Raw genomic sequence first — 24,366 nt, forward strand, 5'->3', positions numbered from 1 at the left:
CCTTGCCTGAAGCCAGACCCATGCTGGACTCTGCAGTTATGGGGGAAAATACATACTCTTTGGACCTTAATCCAATTTTGGTTGGGTTGTCCATTGCTTGAAGTGGAAAGCTTTCTATCTGATACAAATGTGTTCCAAGAAAAACAAACTGGAAAACTATTAGAACTTAGTAAGATGTCCAAATACTAAATAAGCATAACAAAATCAATAAATTTTCTTGGCTTCCACAGAGAATAACCTCAAAATATAATGGGTCCACCAAAAGGGATCTAGAAAAATGTTCACAGCCACTTTTCTCATAACAGCTAAAACTGAGAACAATCCAAATGTCCATTAACAGGAGAATGGATAAATTGTTGTTTATTCATAAAATGAGGTGCTACACAGCAATATTACACACACGGGTCAATCTTGCAGACATTACATTGAGCAAAAGAAATCTGACACAAAGAGGTTTTATACACTGTGTGATTCATTTATATCAAGTTCAAAACATATATAAAAATTTCCATGTTCTTTATTTATATAATATATATATATTTAAATATCCCATTTACAGTTTGCAGTAATGGGGGTGCTGAGTCTAGGCAGAGTTGGGGTCCAAGCCCTCCTTCGAATCCATATCCTGCTGCCCTGAACCCCCATGAGGTGTTACTTATGCCCTGTGTCACTCTCTAATGAAGACACTTCTCTTGGTTTCAGAGCCTCAGTCCTCAGAGCACCAAGTTCAAACACAGGCCAAGGGACAGGAGGGTACTTGACCCCATGTCAGTCCTCAGGCAGCTGTTCCTCTCTGCGGCTAAGCCACATTTTCTCCAAAAGCAGCCCAGGTTACTACATAATATTTATCTTTGCCCCTGAGTTAAGCGTGAGCTCTCGAGAACCCCACCTGCACGTCAGAAGCAGGTCCTTGCCAATTTGCCAGGAGCAAATGGGCAGTCCTCTGGCCTCACCCTCTTGGCCTCTCAGTAGTGTTTGACAGGCTTGTTCACTGGCTCCTCCTTGAAATGTCCTCCTCCCTTGGGTCCATGGCCGTCTCTCTCTCGGCGCTCTCCCTGCTCGTTGGCCGGCCCTCCTCAGTCTGCTCCTTTTCCACACGGCCTCTCAATATTAGAATCCCTCCCGGCTAGGTCATGGGCACTCCTGCCTCTTTCTACAAGTCTCCCTGAGTGTTCTCACTCCCCTGGCTTCCAAGCCCATCTTTATTCTCATGAAGCTCAAATTTACGTCTCCAGCTCAGACTTCACCCAGCTCTCAGACAGCCCTGCTGGACATGTGCCTTTGGGCCAACACCCCCAAATTTACCACGTCCACAGCAAGGCTCCTGGATTCCCCGACCCACCTGCCCCTCGACATCTTCTTCCCTATGGAATCCCCAGCTCAGAAAACAGCAGCATTATCTACGCCATAGTTTGTGTCAAATCACAGGAATCTCCCATGATCTCTCCCTTCCCTTCACTCCCCAAATCCATTCCATCACCGGCTCCCGTTTCCTCAAAAACTTCTCTCAAACGGACCCATTTGTCCAATTACAGTGCTGCCCCCCTGGTGCAGAGCATCCTCATCTCTCCGTGAGTTTTCGCTCTGGCCAGCCTCCTTGTTGCCATTCTTGCCTCCCCAAACACAGGGAAAGGAGCTTTCTAGATCGAGGGAAGAGCACACACCAGCAAACAATCAGAAGACGCTCAGGAGGCTGTCACCTGGGGGAACCACAAAGACGTGGCCAGGGAACAGGGCAGGTGAAGGCAGGGGGAAACGGGCTCTGAATGCCACCCTAAGCATCTTGAAGATTAACTGGAGGGCAGTGAGGAGCCGAGGAAGGGTTATAAACCAGAGAATGGCTTTCGAGATGTGCACTCCGGGCAGAGGAGCAGCCTCTGGCACAGTGAGGATACACTGGAGAGATGGAGAGAGCAGGGAGGACCCAGCTCACGAAGTTACTGGAATCAAGCAGCTACCATGCCACGAAGCGTGGTGCTCTGTTCCTATGGAGTGGAGCCAGAAACATTTCCCTTCTATAAAAGGAGATATAGTAACGCGCATGGTTTTTTTTTAGGACCTCTGAAGGGGAAAGCATAAGAAATGTTAGCCAATCATTATTAATTGTACCTTGGAGGAACCAGCTTGCATAAGCAAAGAAAGAGAAGAAGAGGAAATAAATTTGCAAAGAAAGGCTCTATTCTCTGCAGTTGGAAAAAAATGGAGCGAAATGGAGCTCTGAGCTCCTTGATGAATAACAGAAATGGGAGGGAAAAAGTGGAGAGGAGAGGAAAAATTTTTTCTACTCTTTATTATTCAGGGCGGGGCTTTACAAATATTCGGAAAAATGAACCTCCAGATTTTCAAATATCATTGTCGATTTGGGTAAAGAAACAAATTTGTTTTTTTCGCATTTATCAGTCCCCATTGTCCTGTCGGAGGCTGATATGAGGACGTAATTTAACATAATTGGCATTGTGAAAATGGGATAAATTATTCATCCCGAAAGGACCCCTCGCCTGGATATATTCCCCCTTCGCAGGCAAGGCCAGATAATACATGGTGGTTCAGACGGCACAAAGTACAGAGCATAAAAATTTAAAATACTACTTGCCGGGATTATCAATAATGAAGAGGTTCCCACATGGAGAGGCCCCGGGATTGGCAGGAACAATGAATAAACGTGCAGAAGTGCTGACAAGGAGCAAGACTGTATTTTTATGAGCTGGACTTGCAGGGGACAAAAATAGCTCTCAGCTGCACCCTTCAGCTCCTCCCTGCAGCAAAGAGAAGTTCAGAGCAGGACCACGGACAGCTAGCCGTTCAGCACCTACTGTGTGCCAGGCACTGTGCTAGGGGCCCTACTGACGTGTACTCAGTTAGTGCTCAGCACTCTGCTTACAACATGCTCTCCAGTCCTTACATCTCTCCTCTGAGGTCGTCATTACTCCTATTTCTCAGACGAGGACTTTTCACCTCAGAGACTTCAGTCACTTGCCTATGATCAAATGACTGGTAAGTCGTCAAGCTGGAATTCAAACTCAAGACTATCCTGCTCCTTCCTATCTGTCATGTTTAAAAATAAATGGTACAGGGGCCAGCCCCATGGCATAGCAGCAAAGTTCAGCGTGCTCTGCTTTGGCAGCCCCAGTTCACGGGTTCGGATCCCAGGCGCAGACCTACACCAATCGTCAGCCATGTTGTGCCAGTGACCCACATATAAAGTGGAGGAAGATTAGTACAGAAGTTAACTCAGGGCTAATCCTCCTCAAGCAAAAAAAGAGGAAGATTGGCAACAGATGTTAGCTCAGGGCAAATCTTCCTCAGCAAAAAAATAAATAAAAGGTACCTACTATGTGCCTGGCACTGTGCCAAAAGCTTTGCATCCTATATCTCAGCAAATCCTCTCCATCACTGAGGTAGGAATGACTGTCCCCCATTTACAGATGAGGAACCTGAGTCTTGAGAGCAGAAATGACTTCCCAGCCTAATAGCCACTGAGAGGCAGCGTCAAGGCTTGAACCTGAGCTTCTGGCTCAGACCCAAGTGCCACCCACCAGTAGGGTCGTAACCCTCCACCTCCGATCTTTGGGACCTGGGACAATAGGCGCTCCATAACACTGTTGAATGAATGAGCAAACCAATGAGTCCTCTCTCTAAAGAGACCAGGTGAAGTTGCCCACATGGGGCCTGAGGACTTAGGAAGGGGACCATTCTCCCATTTGCCCCATCACACTTCACCCCACACTTCATTTCTTTGGGTTTGAATCCCTTTCCCTGGGACTTTGAAGCTGGGTATTGGGCCCAGAAAACAGGGTAAAATGTCAGTGCTCATAGGATGTTAATGGCAGTGTAGTCCAATCCCATCAATTCATAGATGGGGAGATGGGAGCCCAGAGAGGGAAAGGGATTTGCTACAGGTCACACAGCAAGACTGGGTCAGAACCAGGCCTCTGGTATGCACCTGCTGACTGAGTCCTAGTGCAGGGCTCTTTCTGTGGGATCAAGTCTCTTTTCCTTGCTGAGCCTTTGCTGCCTCAGAGCAGAATGGAAGGTTGGCTAGCACGGCCTCAAATGTACCAGTGAGTCTATGGCTTAAGTCTCTGCCTCTCCATCTCTGTGGCAATGCATAGTGTGGGCAAGATGGAGGACTCCGCATAGGACCCTCCACAGAGGCTTCCAGTTCCTTCTGCTCTGAGCAGAGGCCAGCGGCCTGGGCTGGAGTCATCGCAGTGAAGGAACACAGCTCTGCCACCAGGCTTGTCCTCTCCAGTCCAGGGGCCTAGCGCACTTCACTGCTCAACTTTCCTTGCAGCCTCGGGCCAGGCCCTGTGCTCTCCAGGAACAGTGGTCCTGATTCTGGGACTGAATTGATGATAACAACAACAACAATAAAAATTAAAACTTTTCATTAAGCATTTACTAAGCACCGGGCACTGTGATAAACATTCCACACGTATTTTCTCATTTCATCCTTAAAATAATTCTTAGAAGAAGATATTATTGTCTTCATTTTAACAATTGGAGAGGTCAGAGTGGTTAATAAAATTGCTCAAGGTCACACAGCAAATAGGTGGAGTTCAAACTGCACTGCTATAATGTCTCCCTCCAAGTACAGGGACAGGGCTTGCTCCAGTGTCTCTGTGTGTGTGTATGTGGGCAAGCCACTTCAGCTCTCTGAGACTGTTTCACCGTCTGTGAAATGGGGGTGATCTTTTAAAAATAGAAAATTTGATACATGCTCCTGGTAAAAAACCATGAAAATTACAGAATAAAAGTCTTCCATCAGCCCCACTAGCCCCATCCCCACTCCTTAAACATTTCGTGGTTTCTTGCGTGTCTTCCCAAAACTGTCTTATAAATTATAAGAATAAGACATACACACGTGTTTCCACAGATGAGATCACTGCAAACCACGCTCTTTAAAGTTGTTTTAACCAAGCGCTGCGTCTGTCGCTTCTTCCACATTAGAACAAGCAAGCCTGCCTCGTTCTCCTAACAGTCACTTAGTATTCCACATCCGTGCCCCGGAGTTTATTTAGCCAGTCCCTTCTCATGGAACATTCCAGGGTTTTTAATATATAGGCTTTTGCATACTTGCAAAAATATACCCATAGGGTAACTTCCTGCCAGTAGGAAGCATACCAACCAAACAGTAGCCAGAGTTTAAATTGTATAAACAGTGTCAAAATACCCCTGATATTGCACCAGATTACATAACCAACGGGAGCATGTTGAGATCTGCTTTCCTCCAGTGTTGTCAGCTCTGGGCATTGCCATTTTTTTTCCCAACCTAATAGGGGAAAAGTTACATTTTCTTTAAATTAAGCTTTTAAATTATGAAAAACTTCTAATATGCTTCGTGATCATTTTATGTCTCTGTTGGAATCATCTAGGCAGAGACTTTGCCCCAAGTCGGGGTGACATAAGCCGTCTCCTGTGAGACCCTGAAGAGCAGACCACGGGGCTCTGCATGCCTGCAGAGATGGCGTTTTGGCCGCTCTCCGGGGAAAGGCTGCCGGCTACATGATGCTCTGGCTCAGGGAGAGAGAGAAACCCTCTGGTGAAGCCAGAGAGAGGCCAAGAAGGCATACAGGACCAGGGACCAGAGTGGTGTCTCCTTTGTCCAGCATCCTTCCAGGTCCACCCGTCGGGCCCCTGCACCCCTACCCATGAAACCCCATCCTTCTCAGCACGTTTTGCTTTTACAGTCATCTTCCAAAAATGTCAACTTCAGACATGTTCCAGATGTGCAGTGAAAGAAAGGAAACTATATCAGCGTGCTCCTTCTGTCTGCCGTTTAGACAATTTTCATGTGTTTGCCTCACAGTAACCCTATTACGTAGATCTTATGCTCATTTTACAGCTGGAAAAAACCAAAGGCCTGAGGTGCTAAGCAACTTGCCACATAGTAAGTAAACAGCGTCGCTGAGATTTGAACCCAGGTCTCCAGGACTAGAGTGCGCGTGGTCTACCACGCAAAATTTGAAGTGTGCCAAACATCCATAATTGACCTCTAAATGTCTGCACTTCTCTCCTTGACGAGCAGGTGACCAACCTCCTCCAGACAGAGGTGGAAGTTCGCCCAGAGCCCAGCACCAGGCAGCTGGCTGCCGAGTGCACGGTTCACCTGTGGCTTTGCCACGGTAGGTTTGTGCCTGTCCGTGGCTTGCTTTCCGTGGACCTGCCTCCATTAGCTGGCATCTCCCAGCACATCCCAGTGCAGATCTTGGCTGCACAGTTTCCTCTGGGTGTTTCCTGGGACTGCGTTTCACCTCCCTGAGCCTATTTCTGCATCTGTAAAGTGGGGTCATGGAAGCAACCTTATACAGGGGTTGTGGTGACATCTGGGTTATTGTGGTCATTTAGATAAACCAAAGGCAGGAAGGCTGCAAAGACACATCCTAGAATTTGGGATCTGCAGGTGGTGTTCCAGTTTCTCAAGCCCTTGCTCCCATGGCCTTGAGAAAGCCACCCAACTGCTTAGATGCTAGACTATTCTGCCACCTGGCAAGTGGAGAAATTAAGCCCAGCTTTAAGCTAGGCAAGGGACAGGGGGCGTCATTCAGCTGGCATTTCCCACTGCGCACTGCACGCCAGGACCAAGGCTACAGAGACGAGGCAGAGCCGAGGCCCTCAGGCCTGGGGGCAAACCTTCTCAGTGCTCACCCGGCACCACACCTACATAATCCAGCCCACTCCCTCTGCCACTCCCCTAGCGCCCCCCACCGTCGCCCTCACCAACGCGGCAGTGGCTTTCTACCTGATCCCCTGCCTTCCACTCTTGTCTCTTCTGCCACCACTCCTGGTGGGCGTGCTGCAGGACACCCAGTCACTTCTGTTTGGGGGAAACTACTCTGGTGCTGTGAGGGGGACAGATTGAAAAGAAAGAGGAAGAAGAGCCCAGGAGACCCAGCATGAGTCCCTTGTCGCTAGAGTGGCCCACAGCAGCGAGAGGAATCTTCCTAAAACCGAAATCGGATCCTCTTACTCTCCTCTGCAAAAATACACCAGGCCTCACATGAACCCGTACCGCCCTCGCCTCACTCCCCGAGTCTGTCCCCCTCACTCCGCACGCCCAGCAGCTGGCTTCATGACTGTTCCTCCATCTGCCTAAGTGCCTGTCCGCACGCTGCTGCCTCTGCCCCTGCTCCCTGACCACCAGCCTCTAGGGCTCAGCCAGGGCTCCTTCCTCAGAAGGACGTCCCCTGACCACATGCCCATCACTATTAGGTCCCCCTAAGTCTTGTTCTCTCTTGTGTTACAGCACCTCATTCTTTCCTTAACAGCCCGTCTTGCAACTTGCATCCATGTGCTTTTGTTTGTGTGATGGCTTGTCTGAAGTCCCAGTGGACTGGAAGCTCCATGGAGGCAGTGGCCATGCCTATCTTTTCACAGCTGTATAGGCACAGCCGCGCACAGTGTCTGGCACACAGAGGCACTCAAAGCAGATGTGCTGGATGAATGAATGAATACCTTCCAGTGCGATAAGTACAACCACAGCTCTAGTTATGGGCGGTCGGGAAAGGTGTTTAGAAGAGGGGTATTGGCTTCTCAGACAGCAACGGGGTGGGAAGGGCATTCTGGGTGGGAGGGATGCATGTGCAAGGAGGAAGGAGCATGAAACATCCTAGAGGACACGGAAAACTCTACGGCAGGGTTTCTCAACCTCGGCACTGTTGATATTTGGGGTGGGATAGTTCTTTTTTAGGGGACCGCCTTGGGCATTGTAGGATATTTAGCAGCATTCCTGGCGTCTACCCAGTAGATGCCAGTAGCGTCCCCCTTCCAGTTGTCACAACCAAAAAAGTCTCCAGACATTGCCAAATGTCCCCCTGGAAGGAAAAATCACCCCTGGTTGCCAACCACTGCTCTCGGGAGGCCTGACATGCTGGTGTTCAAGGTACAGTGTGGGGAGTGGTAGGAATGGAAGCCAGGGGGCAGATAATGAAGGACCCCGAATGCCAAGGTGAGGATCTGAGGACTGTGCCCTGCGAGGATGACCGAAAAGGGTTTGTGCAGGAGAAGGACGTGGTCACACCTCAGGGCTAGTAGCCTGGGTGCAGTGTGGAGCGCTGGTTAGAGTGAGGGAGCAGGTGGGAGGCCAACTGCCAGGCCAGCTGGGCCCTTTTCCCGAGGCCGGCGCTGCGCAAGCAGGGAGCGCTGGAGGCTGGGATGCTCTCTCTAGAGGATGGCCCCGGCCCCACCTGCAAGTCCAGGAGAGCTCAAGGAGGAGCCGTGGCCGTGGCTGGGGGAGTGTGGACTTTGAGGACGTGCTCTCCAGGCGTGGGGGCTCCTCGTTATTGAAGGCAGCATGGTGCAGAGGGAAAAGTTGGGGTGGCAGGTGCTACGAGGTTCCAAGCCCAGCTCTTCCACTCTCTGCCTGTGAACCTTGGGCCAGTCACTCCATTGATCTGAGCCTCAGTTTCCCCATCAGTGAAATGGGTGCTCTAATACCCACCTCACACAGCTGTTGGGAAGATTAACTGAAACAACAGATGTGATGCCCGGCATGGCCCCATTCCTAGCCCCAAGCAAGGACTTCTGACCTGCTGGTCCTCTCCACTTAGCCTCCAAAATATTTCCCCCTGAGACTCAGCTTTCATGCTAAAGAGTATCTGGTGAGCAAATCTAAAGATGATTGTCAGTATTACATACCAAGAACACTCTGTGTTCTACTTTTTCAAAAAGAAAACTATCCTTTAACATTGGGGTCAAATATACTTCTTTCTGATAACCATTTTAGCTTCAAACACTCACCCTCTGACTGGAACCTAATCAGAGAGCCGACAGCTGTGCCAGGACTTGCTCTGGTTCCCTGTAGCCCTGTGAGGGTGAGTCCCAGTGTTGTCACACCCCTTTACACACGAGTAGGCTGAGGTAGTTTAAGAAACTCGTTTCAGGCCACTAGCCAAAGTAGGCAGGTGGAGCAGGGGTGTGAACCCGCCTGGGGAGGGGGTTTCAGAGTCTGCTGGTGACTAAGCTTTTGGAGGACCCATTTGGCTCCTTGAGTGGAATTCACTTTTAACACATCTGTTCAAACATCAGGGGGGAAAAGTTGTTTAGTCTTATAAATATTATAAAATCTAAGTACTAGCACAGAAAACTGCTAATATAATTTCCCACACAGAGAAGAGAACACAAAGGCCTCCGGAGGAGAAACAGTGCACACGAGTCGCCCTGCAGGGTGGCAACCGAGCTTGAGCTCAAGCCCAAGTTGTGGACTCCCAGGCCAGCTGGTTCCCTGTTTCTGTTGAGGTGGAAGGTTCTGGAACAACACTGCCTGGGTTCTGGGTTCTCCAGACATTTCCAGATGCCTACCCACTATGTGCTTTGGGACGTTATTTGACCACTCCATGCCTCAGTTTCATCATCTTGAAAAACTGGATTAAAGTAGCAACTCCTTTATTGGATCCTATTAACTATTGAAAGGATGAAAGAAAATCATGTGTGTGTGTATGTGTGTGTGCGCACATGCACACGCACATACATATGGCTCAGAACAGCGTCTAACACGTAGGAAGCCCTTGGAAATGATCATTAGAATTCTCCTCTGGTTGGTTTTGTGCCAGGCACCTTACATGTGAGGCCACACCTAAGTTTGTTCTGACAATTGCAAGGTAGGTGTGCTCCCCCCGCCTGCCCCCCCACACAGAGGAGGATGCTGAGACCTGCCTGGTGGAGAAACTTTGCCATCAATGTTAGAGGAGTCTGTGGTGTGGCCCTTGGGCCTGTGTTCCTGTGGGATTTGCATCTTTCAGGAGGCATCAGTTTCCCCCTCCGTGCATGCAGGTCCACAGTGTATTTATCCTTCAGCCTTTGGGACAGCTTTTTGGTACATTTTAACAGAATGCTCAGTGATTATCAGGGCTACCTCCTCTCTCAGGGAAATAAGGAAGCCCTTGGAGGCAGGGGGACAGGGTGGGGGGAGTGGGAAAGACAGAAGCCACGGTTTCTCTGGTGACTGGCAGGTGTGTAGGGTTAGTGGGAGAGGCAACCTCACCACAATCCCTTTTCCTTGCACACCTCTCTGGCACATGCAGATCTTCGAGGCTGCAGCTGTTGGCTGGAGGGTAAAGATTCTTCTTAAAGCCTCACGAAACCTCAAGAGAATATCCCCCTTACTCTTCCCCAATTTCCATTATATCCGGGTTCACATTCCAGCATTGCCACTTACTCCTTCTGTGAGCCTGGATTACTAACCAAATTTCTCTGATTCGTCACCTTTTGCCTATAAATGTGAGCACATCATACCTGACTCCCAGGGGAAGCGTGCATGTAGCACGGTGGTTCTCCACTTTGGCTGGACACAGGACTCATCTGGGGAGATTTAATTAATACTGGCGCCTGGGTCTCAACCCTAGAGATTCTGCTACAGTTGTTCTGGGGTGTAACCTAGATGTCAGGATTTTAAAAGCTCCCCAGGTGATTCTAACACATGGTTAAACACCAAGAACCCCTGATATAAATATAGCAGACACCCAATGAATACTGCCCCTTCACATCTCTTTAGTGTTAACTGCCTGCTCAAATTTTATTTTTCAAGGCTTTATTGGTTTCTCAGGATGGCTCAAGTATTCTTTATTTCTGCCACCCCCGGGCACTTTCTCATATTGACAACCTCTGCACTTTCAAAACAGATGATTCAACCCCCAGCCAATCAGGCAGGCCCTTTATCTAGCTTTGGCTCGTTTTCTGTTCATTGGATAGGGCCAATTGGTTAAGACACACAATGCCCTCTTGGAGATGCCAATGAGAACAAGAAACAGATGGAATGATCCATTGTTTGCTCCTCAGTCAGGGAACTCCATCATTTGCCTCCAAATCTCTCTCTTACAGTGAGCAAAAGCTCACATTATAAAACCAAGTCCTCTCAGCTGCATCTTAAACAATAACGTTTCTCCCACCCATATCCACGGGATGACCCCCCCACCTTTGTGTATGTAAATGCCCACCTCCATTTTTCATGGACTACTCCCATGTCAGGAGATGTGCCATCAGCCAGTCACTCATTTCCAGCCACGCCTCCCCCAAAGACACTCTACTCCAGTCATGCTATTTCCCCAAAGCTCTCCATGCTTTGCACATGCGTGCCCTTTGCCTTAAATGCCTTTCTCTCCCGTGCTCCACCTGAAAGGTTTTACTCACCTTCAAAAGCCAGATTCAAATGTTCCCCTCTGCAGCTTACCTAACCTGCCCTCCCAGCTGCCTCCCCACCGCAACAGAATTTGGTTGTTTCCGTCTCTGTGCTCCCACAGTCTTGGTAATGCTCAGCATTTAACATGACGCATATACTAATGTAAGTATTATACTAGATAGGGATTTTTTCATTTGTCTTTTTATAACTAACCTCTAGCAGAGGGCCAGGGCCTTCATAGGTGCAAACTAAATGCTTGTTGGACTGTGTCCAATCCTCTCTGCTCAGATCTATACCAGTCAGTTTTTGAAACACCTCCCCAAAATAATCAAATCAGATTTCCTCTGTCACCATCTAGAAGCTTATTATCCTTCATCTGTTACAATAAAACTCTAAAAAGATTAATTTTCTGGCCCATGTATGTACATGTGAATAAAAAAAATGAATAAACACTTACCATAAATCTGAAATAACACAAGAGACGTCATGTCTCTCAAAGGAATAACTACATTTTACAAGAAAGGGAACATATTTGGCTGAGGAAGCAATGAGAGGGTTTTGGGGGGGATTTTTTGCTGCTTTATTTCCTACGATGGGGGAGCAGGGGGGCTGCTGAGGAGAAGAGCACCTGCTTTACCTTTTCCGGAGCAGGCAGCTGTAAGTGGTTAACCTCCAAGGGGGTGATGAGAGGGACGGTCTGGAAGCCATCCTCAACCGAAGGCGGCTTGGTTCCCTTCTCGCTGGGGTTACTGTTCAGCTTCACCATCCTTATGCCTTTCTTCCCAGACCTAAGGCAAGCAGTGGGATTCTAGTTACAGTAGGAGGTGAGGCAGGGAAAGAGAGGGCTGACGATGGAGAAAATAGCGCTGTCCTCAACAGCTCCACTCAGGCAGCTTTCAATGTAGAGATCAGTCATCGATCTTCTGCCAGATTTCCTGACATGATTCCCATTATCCAGCAAAACTTCTTTAATCATCAAAATATGCCACCTGCCCATGGGGTTCAACAGATCTCAAATTTGGGAAACTCAAGGCAAATCCAAGACTTACTCAAAAAATATACAAGCTTAAAAAAATAATCTAAGACAGTAGAACTAATGTAGTCATATAATCTCAGTGAAAATCTTATTCTTAGTGCCGAACTAAATGCTCTTATTCTGGGTCACCCTGCGGTGTGATAAATTGCACCTTACCACCCTGGTTGCTATTTTACCATATTGGCTTTTCTTCAGCAATCTCTCTAAAACACAATAAATACATTCAATGTTTCTATGTGTAGTGTACCCTTTGACATGATATGTAGGTTGTACAGGAGATAGTTTCCTAAAACAAAAAAGGACTGGCTCAAACCCAATCCTGTTATTCAGCCATGGAATGCCTCCATTTCCTCAATAGCGAAGGGCTATTTTTTTTTCTTTGCTTCCATGGAAAGTTAGCAATCTCTGTTCTGCAAGATTGCCAGCTAAATACACAAATCACATTTATTCTTCTCCAGCTCCCTTGGAAGTCAAACGGTGCTCCCACCCCACCCCACCCCCAGAAGCCCAGCACAACTGAATTTCTCTTGTCAATCCTGCTGATGGAACATTATGAGACAAGATAGGTTTGTTGTGGGGGTAAAAGGGATGGTAAAGGGTTGAAGGATATTGGGGAGTGGTTATAGCAAAAACAAATGTCTACTTACTGTTCTGCACTCTTGGGGGTCAGAGCAGAGCCAAGCCAATTTGAAGAGGACAGCCAGGAGTCCTCCCTCCACAGCCCGAGCTTGTGGTGCTGAAAGGACAGCGCCTTGTGTGCGTCTGGATTGGGAGCTTCTGAGAGCGAGGCGCGAGCGAGCAAGCGGGGAAGGGCTCCTGGCAGCTGCCTGCCTGCTCTCTCGCTCGCGCCCCCTCCCACCGGGGAATGGGTTCCCACACCATCTGTCATCTGGCACCACCTGCTGTTTCGCATGCATGGCCACAACCACAACATGGGACAAAATTGTTTCAAGAAAGTAGGAGGGATCCTAGCCACACACACTCAAAATTAATGTGCACCATATAACAAGCAATTCTTGAACCTTTTTAAAAAACTGGAGACCGAGATACGTTTATTAGGAGAAGGGAAGACCTCCTAAGATCTTCTGGAACAACTTTATGAAACACGGAATTGTTCAGAAGCTGCACTGTGCTCTGACCTGTGGTAAGGAGAGAAGAACTAATATTTATTGACTGTCTCCCATGCAGTGGGCACTTTTCCAGGCTCTTTCAGTCTATTTCCCTCATTTGCAAAATGTGATCTCTAATAGTACCTACATGATGGGGTTAGTGCAAGGTGTGAATGTGATAACATGGGGAACGCATTTGGCTCAGAGCAGGACACATGGCAAGCACTACATAAACATAAGCCACTATTCTCAGAACACCACTGTGATCATACAGATCAGCTAAGGTCACAGAGCTGGCATAGCACCAGGAACTGAGATTTAGACCCTCATCCATTGCCACTAAAGTTTGCATCCAGTCCACATCATTACGTCCATGACTTCCAGGTTGGTGTCTGGAATCAGAGAGGGCAAAGTCTTTGTGTCGGCTCTCTCAGTTCTGGCTGTGGGGATCTTGGATGTTTTGCATTCGCTCTCCAAGCCTCCATTTATGTATCTGTGATGTGCAAATAATAACACTCCCCTTGCAGAGTAGTCATGAATATGAGAAGAGACTGTGTTCAAGGAAACCCCTTTCAGCCTGGGGACAAGGTTCTGAATTACTGAATTACTTCATCCCAGGGGATTGTTCTCATATACTCTTCAAATCTTCTGAGATCAAGATCATCTCCACTGGTCCCCCAGCTGTAGTTTAAATCACTGTTGGTAATTCACCCCAGCTGCAGTGCTGTTCAGGATGCACTTCGTGAGGTTCAGTTGTCTTGACATTAGTAACAGCATACCCTTCACATTCAAAGTATCCTAGTTTGCATGATAAATAGTTTGGTCACCTTAGTTAGTGCTCACATGCTGAAAATCCACTCTATTAGCTAAAAAGCCAGGAGAAAACATATTATCTATATTGTTCAGTAACAAAACGGATGTGTGTGTGCGCCTGGGCGCCTCTGTGTGTGTGTGTGTGTGTGTGTGTGGAGAGAGAGAGATGTTTCTGTGATAAAGACTATAACATATCAGAGCGGCACAGGGCACTATTAATAGAAGCATGCGTGTCTATGAGACAGCGGTATTCCAATAAGTCTTAGTCCCCCGTTCTCTGCTTCCCAAAGGCCTGGATAATTTTCGGTGCTGGAATTAGCTAAGGACAACACAATGTAGACAGCTACATGGAGGCCAATTGCAAACACTTGTGTTTGACCCTATTATTGCTGCCTACAAAGGAAAAAGATAGTTCCTTCCACACAGTTTGTGGTTTATTCACAAGCAGAAATAACTCCAAGCCAGAGGCTCTGAGAGTTTAATAAGGTCCAGGAGAAGGGCCTGTCTCATAGGAATGGGAAATCCAGTCTTCCTGATATGTGAGGCCAGAGAGAGGTTGCAGAAAGAAACAGGGCCTGAGAGTGATGTGGAGAAGCCCCTTGTTTGAAAATGGTAGTGAGAGGTGCTTAATACAATAGACTATTATTCTCCTGTTGAGTTCTCGAAAATACGTTTGACAGCTGAAAACAAAAATTATGACATTTTATGGTGACGTTTTCCATGTATGTTAACTTAATATTCAAGACAATTGCAACATAAAGAATGAAGGATAAAGGGATTAATATGGTGGTCATGTTTCTATATTCCACTTGAAGTTGTAAAGTACTGATTCCAATTAAACTGTGAAAAGTTAGTTATATCTATTGTAATCCCCAGGGCAACCAAAAATATACAGAGATGAAGCCCAAAATACAAAAGATAAATTTAAATGGAATACTAAAAATGTTCAAATAACCCACAAGAAGGCAGGAAAAGAAAAACAAAGGAACAACAACAAAAAGATGGAATAAACAGAAAACAAATAATGAAATATTAGGCTTAAATCCAAACATATTGATAATTACATTAAATATAAATGGTCTAACAAAATATATAAAGAATACAGTCTGTCAAAATGGAGAAAAAACATGAACCAAATATATGCTGTCAACAAGAAACTCACTTCAAATAAAGTGATATAGGTAGGTTAAAAGTAAAGGGTCATGCTTTTAGCTTTTGGCTCCGAGGAGGCCAACAGACAGTTTTCTCCTCTCCTGCCACATTTGAGTTCATCTAACACCAGCTGCCACCACCATGCTGCCAAAGCTCGACTCCAATAAGATCAAAGCCACATACTTGAAGGATACCAGTAGGGAAATCCGTGCCTCACCTGCACAAGCCCCCAAGATCAGCCCTCTGGGTCTATCTCTGAAAAAAGTTGGTGACGACATCGCCAATTCAACTGGTGACTGGAAAGGTCTAAGGATTACAGAGAAACTGACTGTTCAGAACAGACAGGCCCGGAGTGAGGTGGTACACTCTACCTCTGCCCCGATCATCAAATTCCTCAAGGGATCACCTAGAGGCAGAAAGAAGCAAACAGGAAGCACAGTGGAAATTATAAACCAAATAAGTCCTAACTAATACAAAAATGGAATTTTTACTTTAAAATCTTCCAAAAAAAGAAATCTCCAAGCCCAGACATATTCATGGGTGAATTCAACCAAATATTTTTAAAAGAAATAACACCAATTCTACACAATCTCTTCCAGAAAATAGAAGAGGAGGGAAGCTATTCCCAACTCATTCTATGAAGCCAGCATCACCCTGATACAAAACAAGATAAAGACAGTACAAGACAAGAAAACCACAGGCCAATATACCTCATGAACATAGGTGCAAAAACCTCCAACAAAATATTAGACAATCAAATCCATTAGTAGACAAGAATAACGATACACCACAAACAAGTGGGCTTTATCCTGGGAGGGGAATTGAAGGAGAAAAAGCATTTGATAAAATTTAACATCCATTTATAATAGAAACTTTCAGAAAGTGGGGAATAGAATGAAATTTCCTCAACCTCGTAAAGGGCATCTTTAAAAAAAAAAAGAAAGAAAACTATAGCTAATGTTATACTTAATGTTGAAAAACTGAATTCCTTCATTTCAAGATCTATAATAGGCAAGAATGTCCACTCTCATCACTTCTATTCAACGTCATACCTGGAAGTACTACCCAATGCAATAAGGCGAGAAAGATATATAAGAGGCAAACAGACTGGAAAGGAAGAAATAAAATTATCCTTATTTGCAGACAACATGATTGCTTACATAGAAAATCAAAAAAAAATTTCTTAAATTCCTAGGACTAATGGGCATGTTTAGCAAAGTCATGGATATATGGATGTGCAAAAATTAATCATATTTCTATATTTTAGCAATGAACAATTAGAAACCAAAATGTTTTTAAAATATCATTTACAATAGCTCCCTAAAATGAAATACCTTGGTATGAATCTAGTAAAATGTGTAAAGAATCTTTATAGTGAAAACTACAAAATGCTTATGAAAGACCTAAATAATTGAAGATGCACCAGGTTCATAGATTGGAACACTCAACGTAGTAAAGACGTCAACTCTAAAAACTGATTTATGGATCAATGTCAATTCCGATCTCCTGCAGGAGTTTTTGTAGATGAATCTAGATCATTCTAAAATGTATATGAAAGGCAAAGGAACTAGAATAACCAAAACCATTTTTTAAAAAGAAGAATAAAATTGGAGGAATCCCACTATCCAATTTTAAGACTTACTATACAGCTACAACTATACTGTGCTTAACTACACAGCTCACTATACAGCATTGCGGACTGCATTGTGCTGGCAATGGGCTAGACATGTAGATTAATGACAGAGAGTAGAGAGAACAGAAAGAGACCCATACAAACATGGTCAATTGATTTTTGATAAAAGTGCAAATGCAATTCAATGGAGAAAGATAATCTTTTCAAAACATGGTTTGGAACAATGAACCAGGACTTAAACTATATGCCTTATACAAATATAGATCTAAGTGCAAAATATGAAACTACAAAATGTTTAAAAGAAAATACAGGAGAAAATCTTTGTGTCCTAGGTTTAGGCAGAGTTCATACACTCGACACCAAAATCACAATCTGTAAAAGATTGATAAATTGGAGTTCATTGCATTTTAAAACTTTTGCTCTGCCAAAGACACACTGAAGCTACAGACTGAAGAAAATAATTGAAAATCGTATATCTGACAAAGGACTTGTATCCAGAACATATAAAAAAAACTCACAAAACTCAACAGTAAGAAAACAAACAATCCAATTGTAAAATAAGCAAAAGACTTAACCAGACGCTTCATCCGAGATTGTGAATAGACGGCAAATAAACAAAGTAAAGGATGCTCCAAACCGTCAGCCATCGGGGTCCTAGAAGAGGGCAGAACTAAGTTAATCAGGCTTTGTGTGAATGAATCTATCAGATCCCTTCCAAGAGTTTATCTTTGTAGAGAAAGAAGTGGAGCGTGACCCAGTGGAAGAAAAGGCTCAAAGGAGAGAACAAGATGCTTTACAGATAAACTTCACCTACTTCCCAACTTTGTCCAAAGAGGCAAAAACGTGAAGTGGGAAAAGCAAGGATGAGGGAGTCAGATACGGGACTCGGAATCCACCTCCTAGAAGGTTGCAGGCCTTGAAGAACTACAGTCTACTGAAAGAGAGACTCACCAACAGCCCATCAGACAGCCCAGGAATTCCTGTGCGCCAGGCACCACGATAAAGACTGCGCATGCATTGTCTCTTAATCCGCACAACAAACTTCTGAAGTAACGATGATAATACTTAACGTTTATTGATTATTTACTGTGTGTCAAGCACCAGTTTAAGCACTTATCATGTAAACTACCATTTACTTCTCACAGGTACCTTGCGAGGTAGTTACTGCTATTATCCCCATTTTACACATCATAAATTCAAAGCTCAGAGCAGCGATTTCACAATGTCAAACAGCTAGTAAGTCACTAAATTGGAAATCTCTCTCAATCCAGACACTAACAAGATCACTATGACAAAGGGTAGTAGGAGTAAAAAGAGTCCATTACTCACTCCTACCCTAGGAACAGAAAAGATTTCCTAGAGGAAGTCTTAGCTAAGAGCAGAGGACAAAGAAGAGTCAGGAAGGTAAAGAGGGAAAGGCATGTGCAAAGGCCTGGACAATTCCCAGGAATGCTGGGTAGAGTTCAAAGTTCAATATATCATAGATTGTCATATAGATTCCTCCAGTTCCTAGGGCTGCAGTTGGCAAACAAAGCCCAAAGGCAGTAGAAGGAAGGAAATAATAAAAATCAGAGCAGAAATAAATGAAATAGAAACTTAAAAAAGCAGTAGACAATACTTATACCCTAATCCTGGCAACCACTGATCCTTTTTCTGTCTCCATAGTTTTGTCTTTTCCAGAATGTCATATAGCTGGAATCCTACAGTATGTAGCCTTTTCAGATTGGCTTCTTTCACATAGTAATACGCATTTAAGTTTCCTCCATGTCTTTTCATGGCTTGAGAGCTCATCTCGTTTTAGCGCTGACTAATATTCCATTGTCTGGATGCACCACAGTTTATTTATTCATTCACCTGCTGAAGAACAACTTGGTTTCTTGCAAGTTTTGGCAATTACCAGTTTTCAGCTCCTTTGCATAAATACCAAGAAATTCAATCGCTGGATCCTATGATATTGGTCTGTTTAGTTTTGTAAGAAATTGCCAAACTGTCTTCCAAAGTGGCTGTACCATTTTGCATTCCCAGGGGCAGTTTGTATGTTGCAAGTGGTGACCAGGAGTTCCTGTTGGTCCACTTTCTCACCAGCATTTGCTGTTATCATTCCAGATTTTGGCCATTCTAATAGACATGTAGTGGTATTTCATGGCTGTTTTAATTTGCATTTGCTTGATGACATGATATGCAGCGTCTTTTCATATGCTTATTTGCCATCTATGTGTCTTCTTTGCTTAGGTGTCTGCTAAGGTCTTCGATCTATTTTTTAATTGGATTGTTTGTTTTCTTATTATTGAGTTTCGAGTGTTCTTTGTATATTTTCAATAACAGTCCTTTATCAGATATGTCTTTTGCAAATATCTTCTCCCAGTCTGTAGCTTATCTTTTCATTCTCTTGACAGTGTCTTTTGCAGAGCAGAACTCTTTTATTTCGATAAAGTCCAGCTTAGCAACTCTTTCTTCTGTGAATCATGCCTATAGTTTTGTATCTAAAATGTCACTACCAAACCCAAGGTCATCTAAATTTTCTTCTATGCTTTCTCTAGGAGTTTTATAGTTTTGCGTTTTACATTTATGTAATCCATTTTGAGTTAATCTTTGCAAAGGGTGTAAGGTCTGTGTCTAGATTTGTTTTTTTGCATGTGGATGTCCAGCTATTCCAGCACTATTTGTTGAAAAGACAATCTTTTGTCTATTGTATTGCCTTTGCTACTTTATCAAAGATCAGTTGATTATATTTAAGTGGACCCATTTCTGGGCTTTTTCATTCTGTTCCACTGGTCTGTTTGTCTGTTCTTTCCCTGATCCCGCACTGTCTTGATTATTGCAGCTTTACTGAGTCTTGGAGTCAGGGAATGTCCGTCCTCTGACTTTATTCTTCTCTTTCAATGTTGTCCTGGCTATTGTGTGTATTTTGCCTCTCCATATAAACTTTAGAATCAGTTTGTTGATATCCATAAAATAACTTACTAGGATTTTCATTGGGATTGTCTTGAACTTATAGGTCAATAGAAGAGCTGGTATCTTGGGAAAAACTGACATTTTTACAATAGTCAGTCTTCTTATCCATGAACATAGAATACTCTCCACTTATTTATCCTTTGATTTCTTTCATTATATTTTATAGTTTTCCTTATATAAATCTTGTACATATTTTGTTAGTTTATATCCAAGCATTTCATACTTTTGGTGATACTATAAATGGTATTGTGTTTTTAATTTCAAATTCTACTGGCTCATCGCTGGTGTATAGAAAATCAATTGTATATTAACCTTGCGTCCTGCAACCTTGTTATAATTGCTTATTAGTTCCAGGAGATTTTTGTTGGTTGCTCTGGATTTTCTGTGTACTTTTAGGTCGTTTATGAACAAAATCAGTTTTATTTCTTCCTTCCCAATCTGTATACCTTTTATTTCCTTTCACGTCTTACTGTATTACCTAGGACTCCCAGTACAATGGTGAAAAGCAGGAGTGTGAGGAGACATCCCTTGCCTTGTTCCTGATCTTGGTGGGCAAGCTTCCACTTTCTCGCTATTAAGCGTGATGTTAGCTGTAGGTTTTTTGTAGATGTTCTTAATCAAGTTGAGGAAGTTCCCCCTAGTTTACTGAGAGTTTTATCATGAAAGGATGTGGGATCTTGTCAAATGCTTTTTCTGTACCTATTGAAACGAACATGTGTTTTTTCTTCTTTAGCCTGTTGATGTGATAGATTATAGTAAGTGATTTCCAAATGCTGAACCAGCCTTGCATACCTGGCATAAATCCTGCTTGGTTGTGGCATATAATTCTTTTTATACATTGTTGGATTAAATTTGTTAACATTTTGTTGAGGATTTTTACATCATGTTTATGAGAGATATTAGTCTGTAGTTTTCTCTTTTTTTGTAATGTTTTTGATTTTGGTATTAGGGTAGTGCTGGACACACAGAATGAGTTAGGACATAGTCCCTCTGCTTCTACCTTCTGAAAGAGACTGTAGAGAATTGGTATGATTTCTTCTTTTAATGTTTGGCAGAATTCACCAATGAACCCACTTGAGCCTGGTTCTTTCTGTTTTAGAGGGTTATTAATTATTGATTCAATTTTTTCAATAGATTACAGGCCTATTCAGATTACCTGTTTCTTCTTGTGTTAGCTTCCACAGGTTGTGTCTTTCAAGGCATTGGTCCGTTTCCCCTATGTTGTCAAATTAGTGAGCATAGAATTTTTTTTATTAGCCTTTTAAGGTCTGTGGGACCTGTAGTGATGTCCTATCTTTCATTTCTGATATTAATAATTTGCGTTCTCCCTCTTTTCTTCTTGGTTAGTTTGGTCAGAGGTGTATCAATTTTACTGATCTTTTCCTATTATTTTACTTCTCAGATATTTATTGGCCTTGTTTCCTCTCTCTTCTTTTTCAGGGATGCTAATTACATGTATGTCAGACCTTGTCCCAGCTTCTCTTATGGTCTTTTCTATATTGTCTGTTTTTTACTTTTCCTCTCCATGCGTTAATCTAGATATTTTATTTTCTTTCCTTTTTTTAAAGATTGGCACCTGAGCTAATATCTGTTGCCAATCTTCTTTTTTTTCTCTCTTTCTCTCTTCTTTTTCACCCAAAGGCCCCCCCTCCCCACCCCAGTACATAGTTGTATATTCTAGTTTTAGGTCCTTCTGGTTGTGTTATGTGGGATGCTGCTTCAGCATGGCTTGATGAGTGGTGCGAGGTCCACACCCAGGATCCAAACCAGTGAAACCCTATGCCACTGAAGGGGAGCATGCAAACTTAACCACTTGGCCATGGGGCCGGGCCCTAGATGTCTTCTATTTGATCTGTCTTCCATTTCACTAATCTCCTCATCTGTCCAATCTTTATGCTTTTTGGTTAATTTGTCCAAGCTACTGGTAAATTACATATTGAGTTGTTTATTAGAGTTATTTTTTAAATTTTCTAGATAATCCTTATGTTCTTTTTATAGATTTCAGGTCTTTGGAGACATTTTACATTTTGCCATCTATCTTCTTAATGATTTCTTTACAGATATTTCAAAGTCCATGTTTGATCATTCTAATATCTGGATCACATGTGAATCTGGGTCTGTTATCTTTTCTTTTCTTTTCTCCCTTGGTTTTTAGTAATTTGATTCTGGAAAACCTGTTATCTTTTTATTGAATATTTTACATGGTGTGTGAAAAAAATTAGAGAGGCTCTAGATACTGTTACCGTCCTACAAAGATAATTTATTTTTATTTTGACAGGCAGTTAAAAGGGGGCACATTCACTTTGATCCAGTTAGGGATTGAGATAATGAGAGGCCGAGTTTCAGTACTTGTAAGGTCTGGTCTATTTTTGGTTTAAGCAGTCCCTCATGGGTCTCAAATGAAAGCCTAGGATGTTTAGCAGGACCCCTCCCTGACGGCACCCTGAACTCCAATTGTTGTCTCTCTCTGATACCGTGAGACTTCAAAGGGTCTGTTTAAGTTTCTTAGCCTCTTCTTATCCACATTCTATTTGGGTCATTATCAATCTTCTGCATATTTTCTGCTTTGGGGAATATATTAAATTTTCTTTGTGGCCTAACATATGAACTATTTCTGTTAAAGTTCTCTGAACATAAGGAAAGAAGTCATATATATATATAAATATAGATTTTTATATATAACTATTAAGTCTGTTACTTAAATTATTTAAATCTAATCTTCTATAACCTCATTGATTTTTCACTTGCTTGATTTGTCAAGAAATGAGAGAGGGGTGTTGCTATTTTCCATTATTTTTGTGATATTCCTCCTTGCAATTAAGCTATTTTATTTGGCACATTGTTTCATGATGTCAATTGTCTTGTGCATTTTGCTTTAATGGATACAAAATGATATATTAGTCCTAGTTAGTGTTTCATGATTTGAATTCCTATCTGTCTAAAATACAAATGCAAACTCTTCTCTCTATGGTTTGTATTTGCTATACTCAGCCTTTTATAATTGACTTTATTTCTTAACTAGTTTATTATAAATAACCTTTTTAATATGGAAATTTAACCCCTTAAAATTAAGTCTTACAATAACGTGTATTGTCTTCTACTTGTTATAATTTTTATGGTTCGTATTTCCTTAATTTTCTTCATTGTTTTCCACAGAACTTTTTTCTCCAATAATTTGGAAGGCACACATAATGTTTTAAAATGATGTCTTCAGTTGTTTTTTAGTATGTCAAAAACATATTTGAATAGACATTCAGCTCCCAGCCTAAAGAACAGAACAAATTCTTTTGATCTCCTCCCAAGTAAAATGAGATAATTGGCATGCATTTATTTCTCTTCCTTTTCCTGCCTCTCATTTCTCCCATATTTGTCAGACGTTAAGCCCAAGTCTTTATTTTCACTGACGTGCATTTTCCCATTTTATTTCTATTTCCTGAGACACTCTTGTCAGATTGGAAGTGGGAGAAGAGTGAATACAATGTAAGTCTTATTCCAAAGGGTTCAAACGATGCTTTATCTGAAAATAATTATTTTACATACGTAAGTTTCAGAGGATCTGTGATGCTTCTGTGACTGGTTTTCGTTGCATCTTAGAATTTAGTGTTTTGTTTTGCTTCCGTGTATAGATATACCTCCAACGAAAGAGGTGATAAAAGTACTTTAACTGTCTCATTATAAATTTTGTTAAGTTGTCGACTTAAGAATATTATTCAAAATTTAATGGTGTGATAGAATATAAGCTTTTAGAAATCTGTTCTAAGACTCTCCCAGAGGCAAACATAAAAGGACGCTCTGCTCTTATTATTGCTAGGAGCTCTATATTTAAATTTCAAATAACAGCAGTCAGTAGGCTATGAAAAGCATGAGATTCTCTTTCTTCTTACAAAAGGAAGGAGCCATTGCCTACTTTTGATTTAAAGGAAAAAAGGACAATAGAAAGGCAGAGAAGCAAATGGCAGAAAGTCTTGTCCAAACTTCTCCACTGATTGGCTAGAAATCGATGAAGAAGGAAACTCTAAAATAAAAGAGGCAGCCCTGGGGGCAGAAATTGAAATCGGGTTAATATAAGCAGGATGACTTGTAAAGAACCCTTCCAATTAAGGTCTGGGGGTCCACTTGGAAAGAAATATGGTGATAAGAATAAAGGCTTTTTGAGAAAGTTTTCAAATTTTGCCTAGAAATTTATTTCTTTAAAAGGCATTCCAAGGGACTGTTTTCCCGTTAAATGAGCCATTCATCTGTCTCTTCCAACAAAAGCCTTCCCAGTCTATATTGTAAAATAAGTCAGAATTGAGTCAAAAGTTTCAGTTGCAGGACAAGTCCCCCCAAAAGCCAATTCTGGGAGCTTTGAATGCAGGGGCTTATTAAGGAGTGTTCTCAGGATAGAGAAGTGAAGGGAAGGAAGCAAAACTGGTTGGAGGGAGAACTTGAATTGTGATACAGTCTCAGCAAAGCCCTCAGCCAATCTCACAAGGACCTTTGAAGCCAGGATGGCCCTTCTTAGTTGTCCTGAGTTGAGATGCAGGTGGGCACCCTACTCTAAGAAGGCAAG

General features: G+C 43.2%; 1 protein-coding gene across 1 annotated transcript in view; it reads right to left on the bottom strand.

Moving 5' to 3' along the window:
• Positions 1-13,014, bottom strand: part of NSG2 (neuronal vesicle trafficking associated 2) — a 57,902-nt gene extending 44,888 nt beyond the window's left edge. Inside the window, exons 1-2 of the mRNA XM_023617214.2 lie at positions 12,800-13,014; positions 11,754-11,904 (exon numbers count right to left, since the gene is read on the bottom strand). Of these exons, the coding sequence (XP_023472982.1) occupies positions 11,754-11,882 (129 nt within the window). The 5' untranslated portion in view covers positions 11,883-11,904; positions 12,800-13,014. The remainder of the gene's footprint in view (positions 1-11,753; positions 11,905-12,799) is intronic.
• Between the last annotated feature and the right edge of the window lie 11,352 nt (positions 13,015-24,366).

This window comes from Equus caballus, chromosome 14 (genome assembly GCF_041296265.1).
Source record: "Equus caballus isolate H_3958 breed thoroughbred chromosome 14, TB-T2T, whole genome shotgun sequence".
NCBI lineage: Eukaryota > Metazoa > Chordata > Mammalia > Perissodactyla > Equidae > Equus > Equus caballus.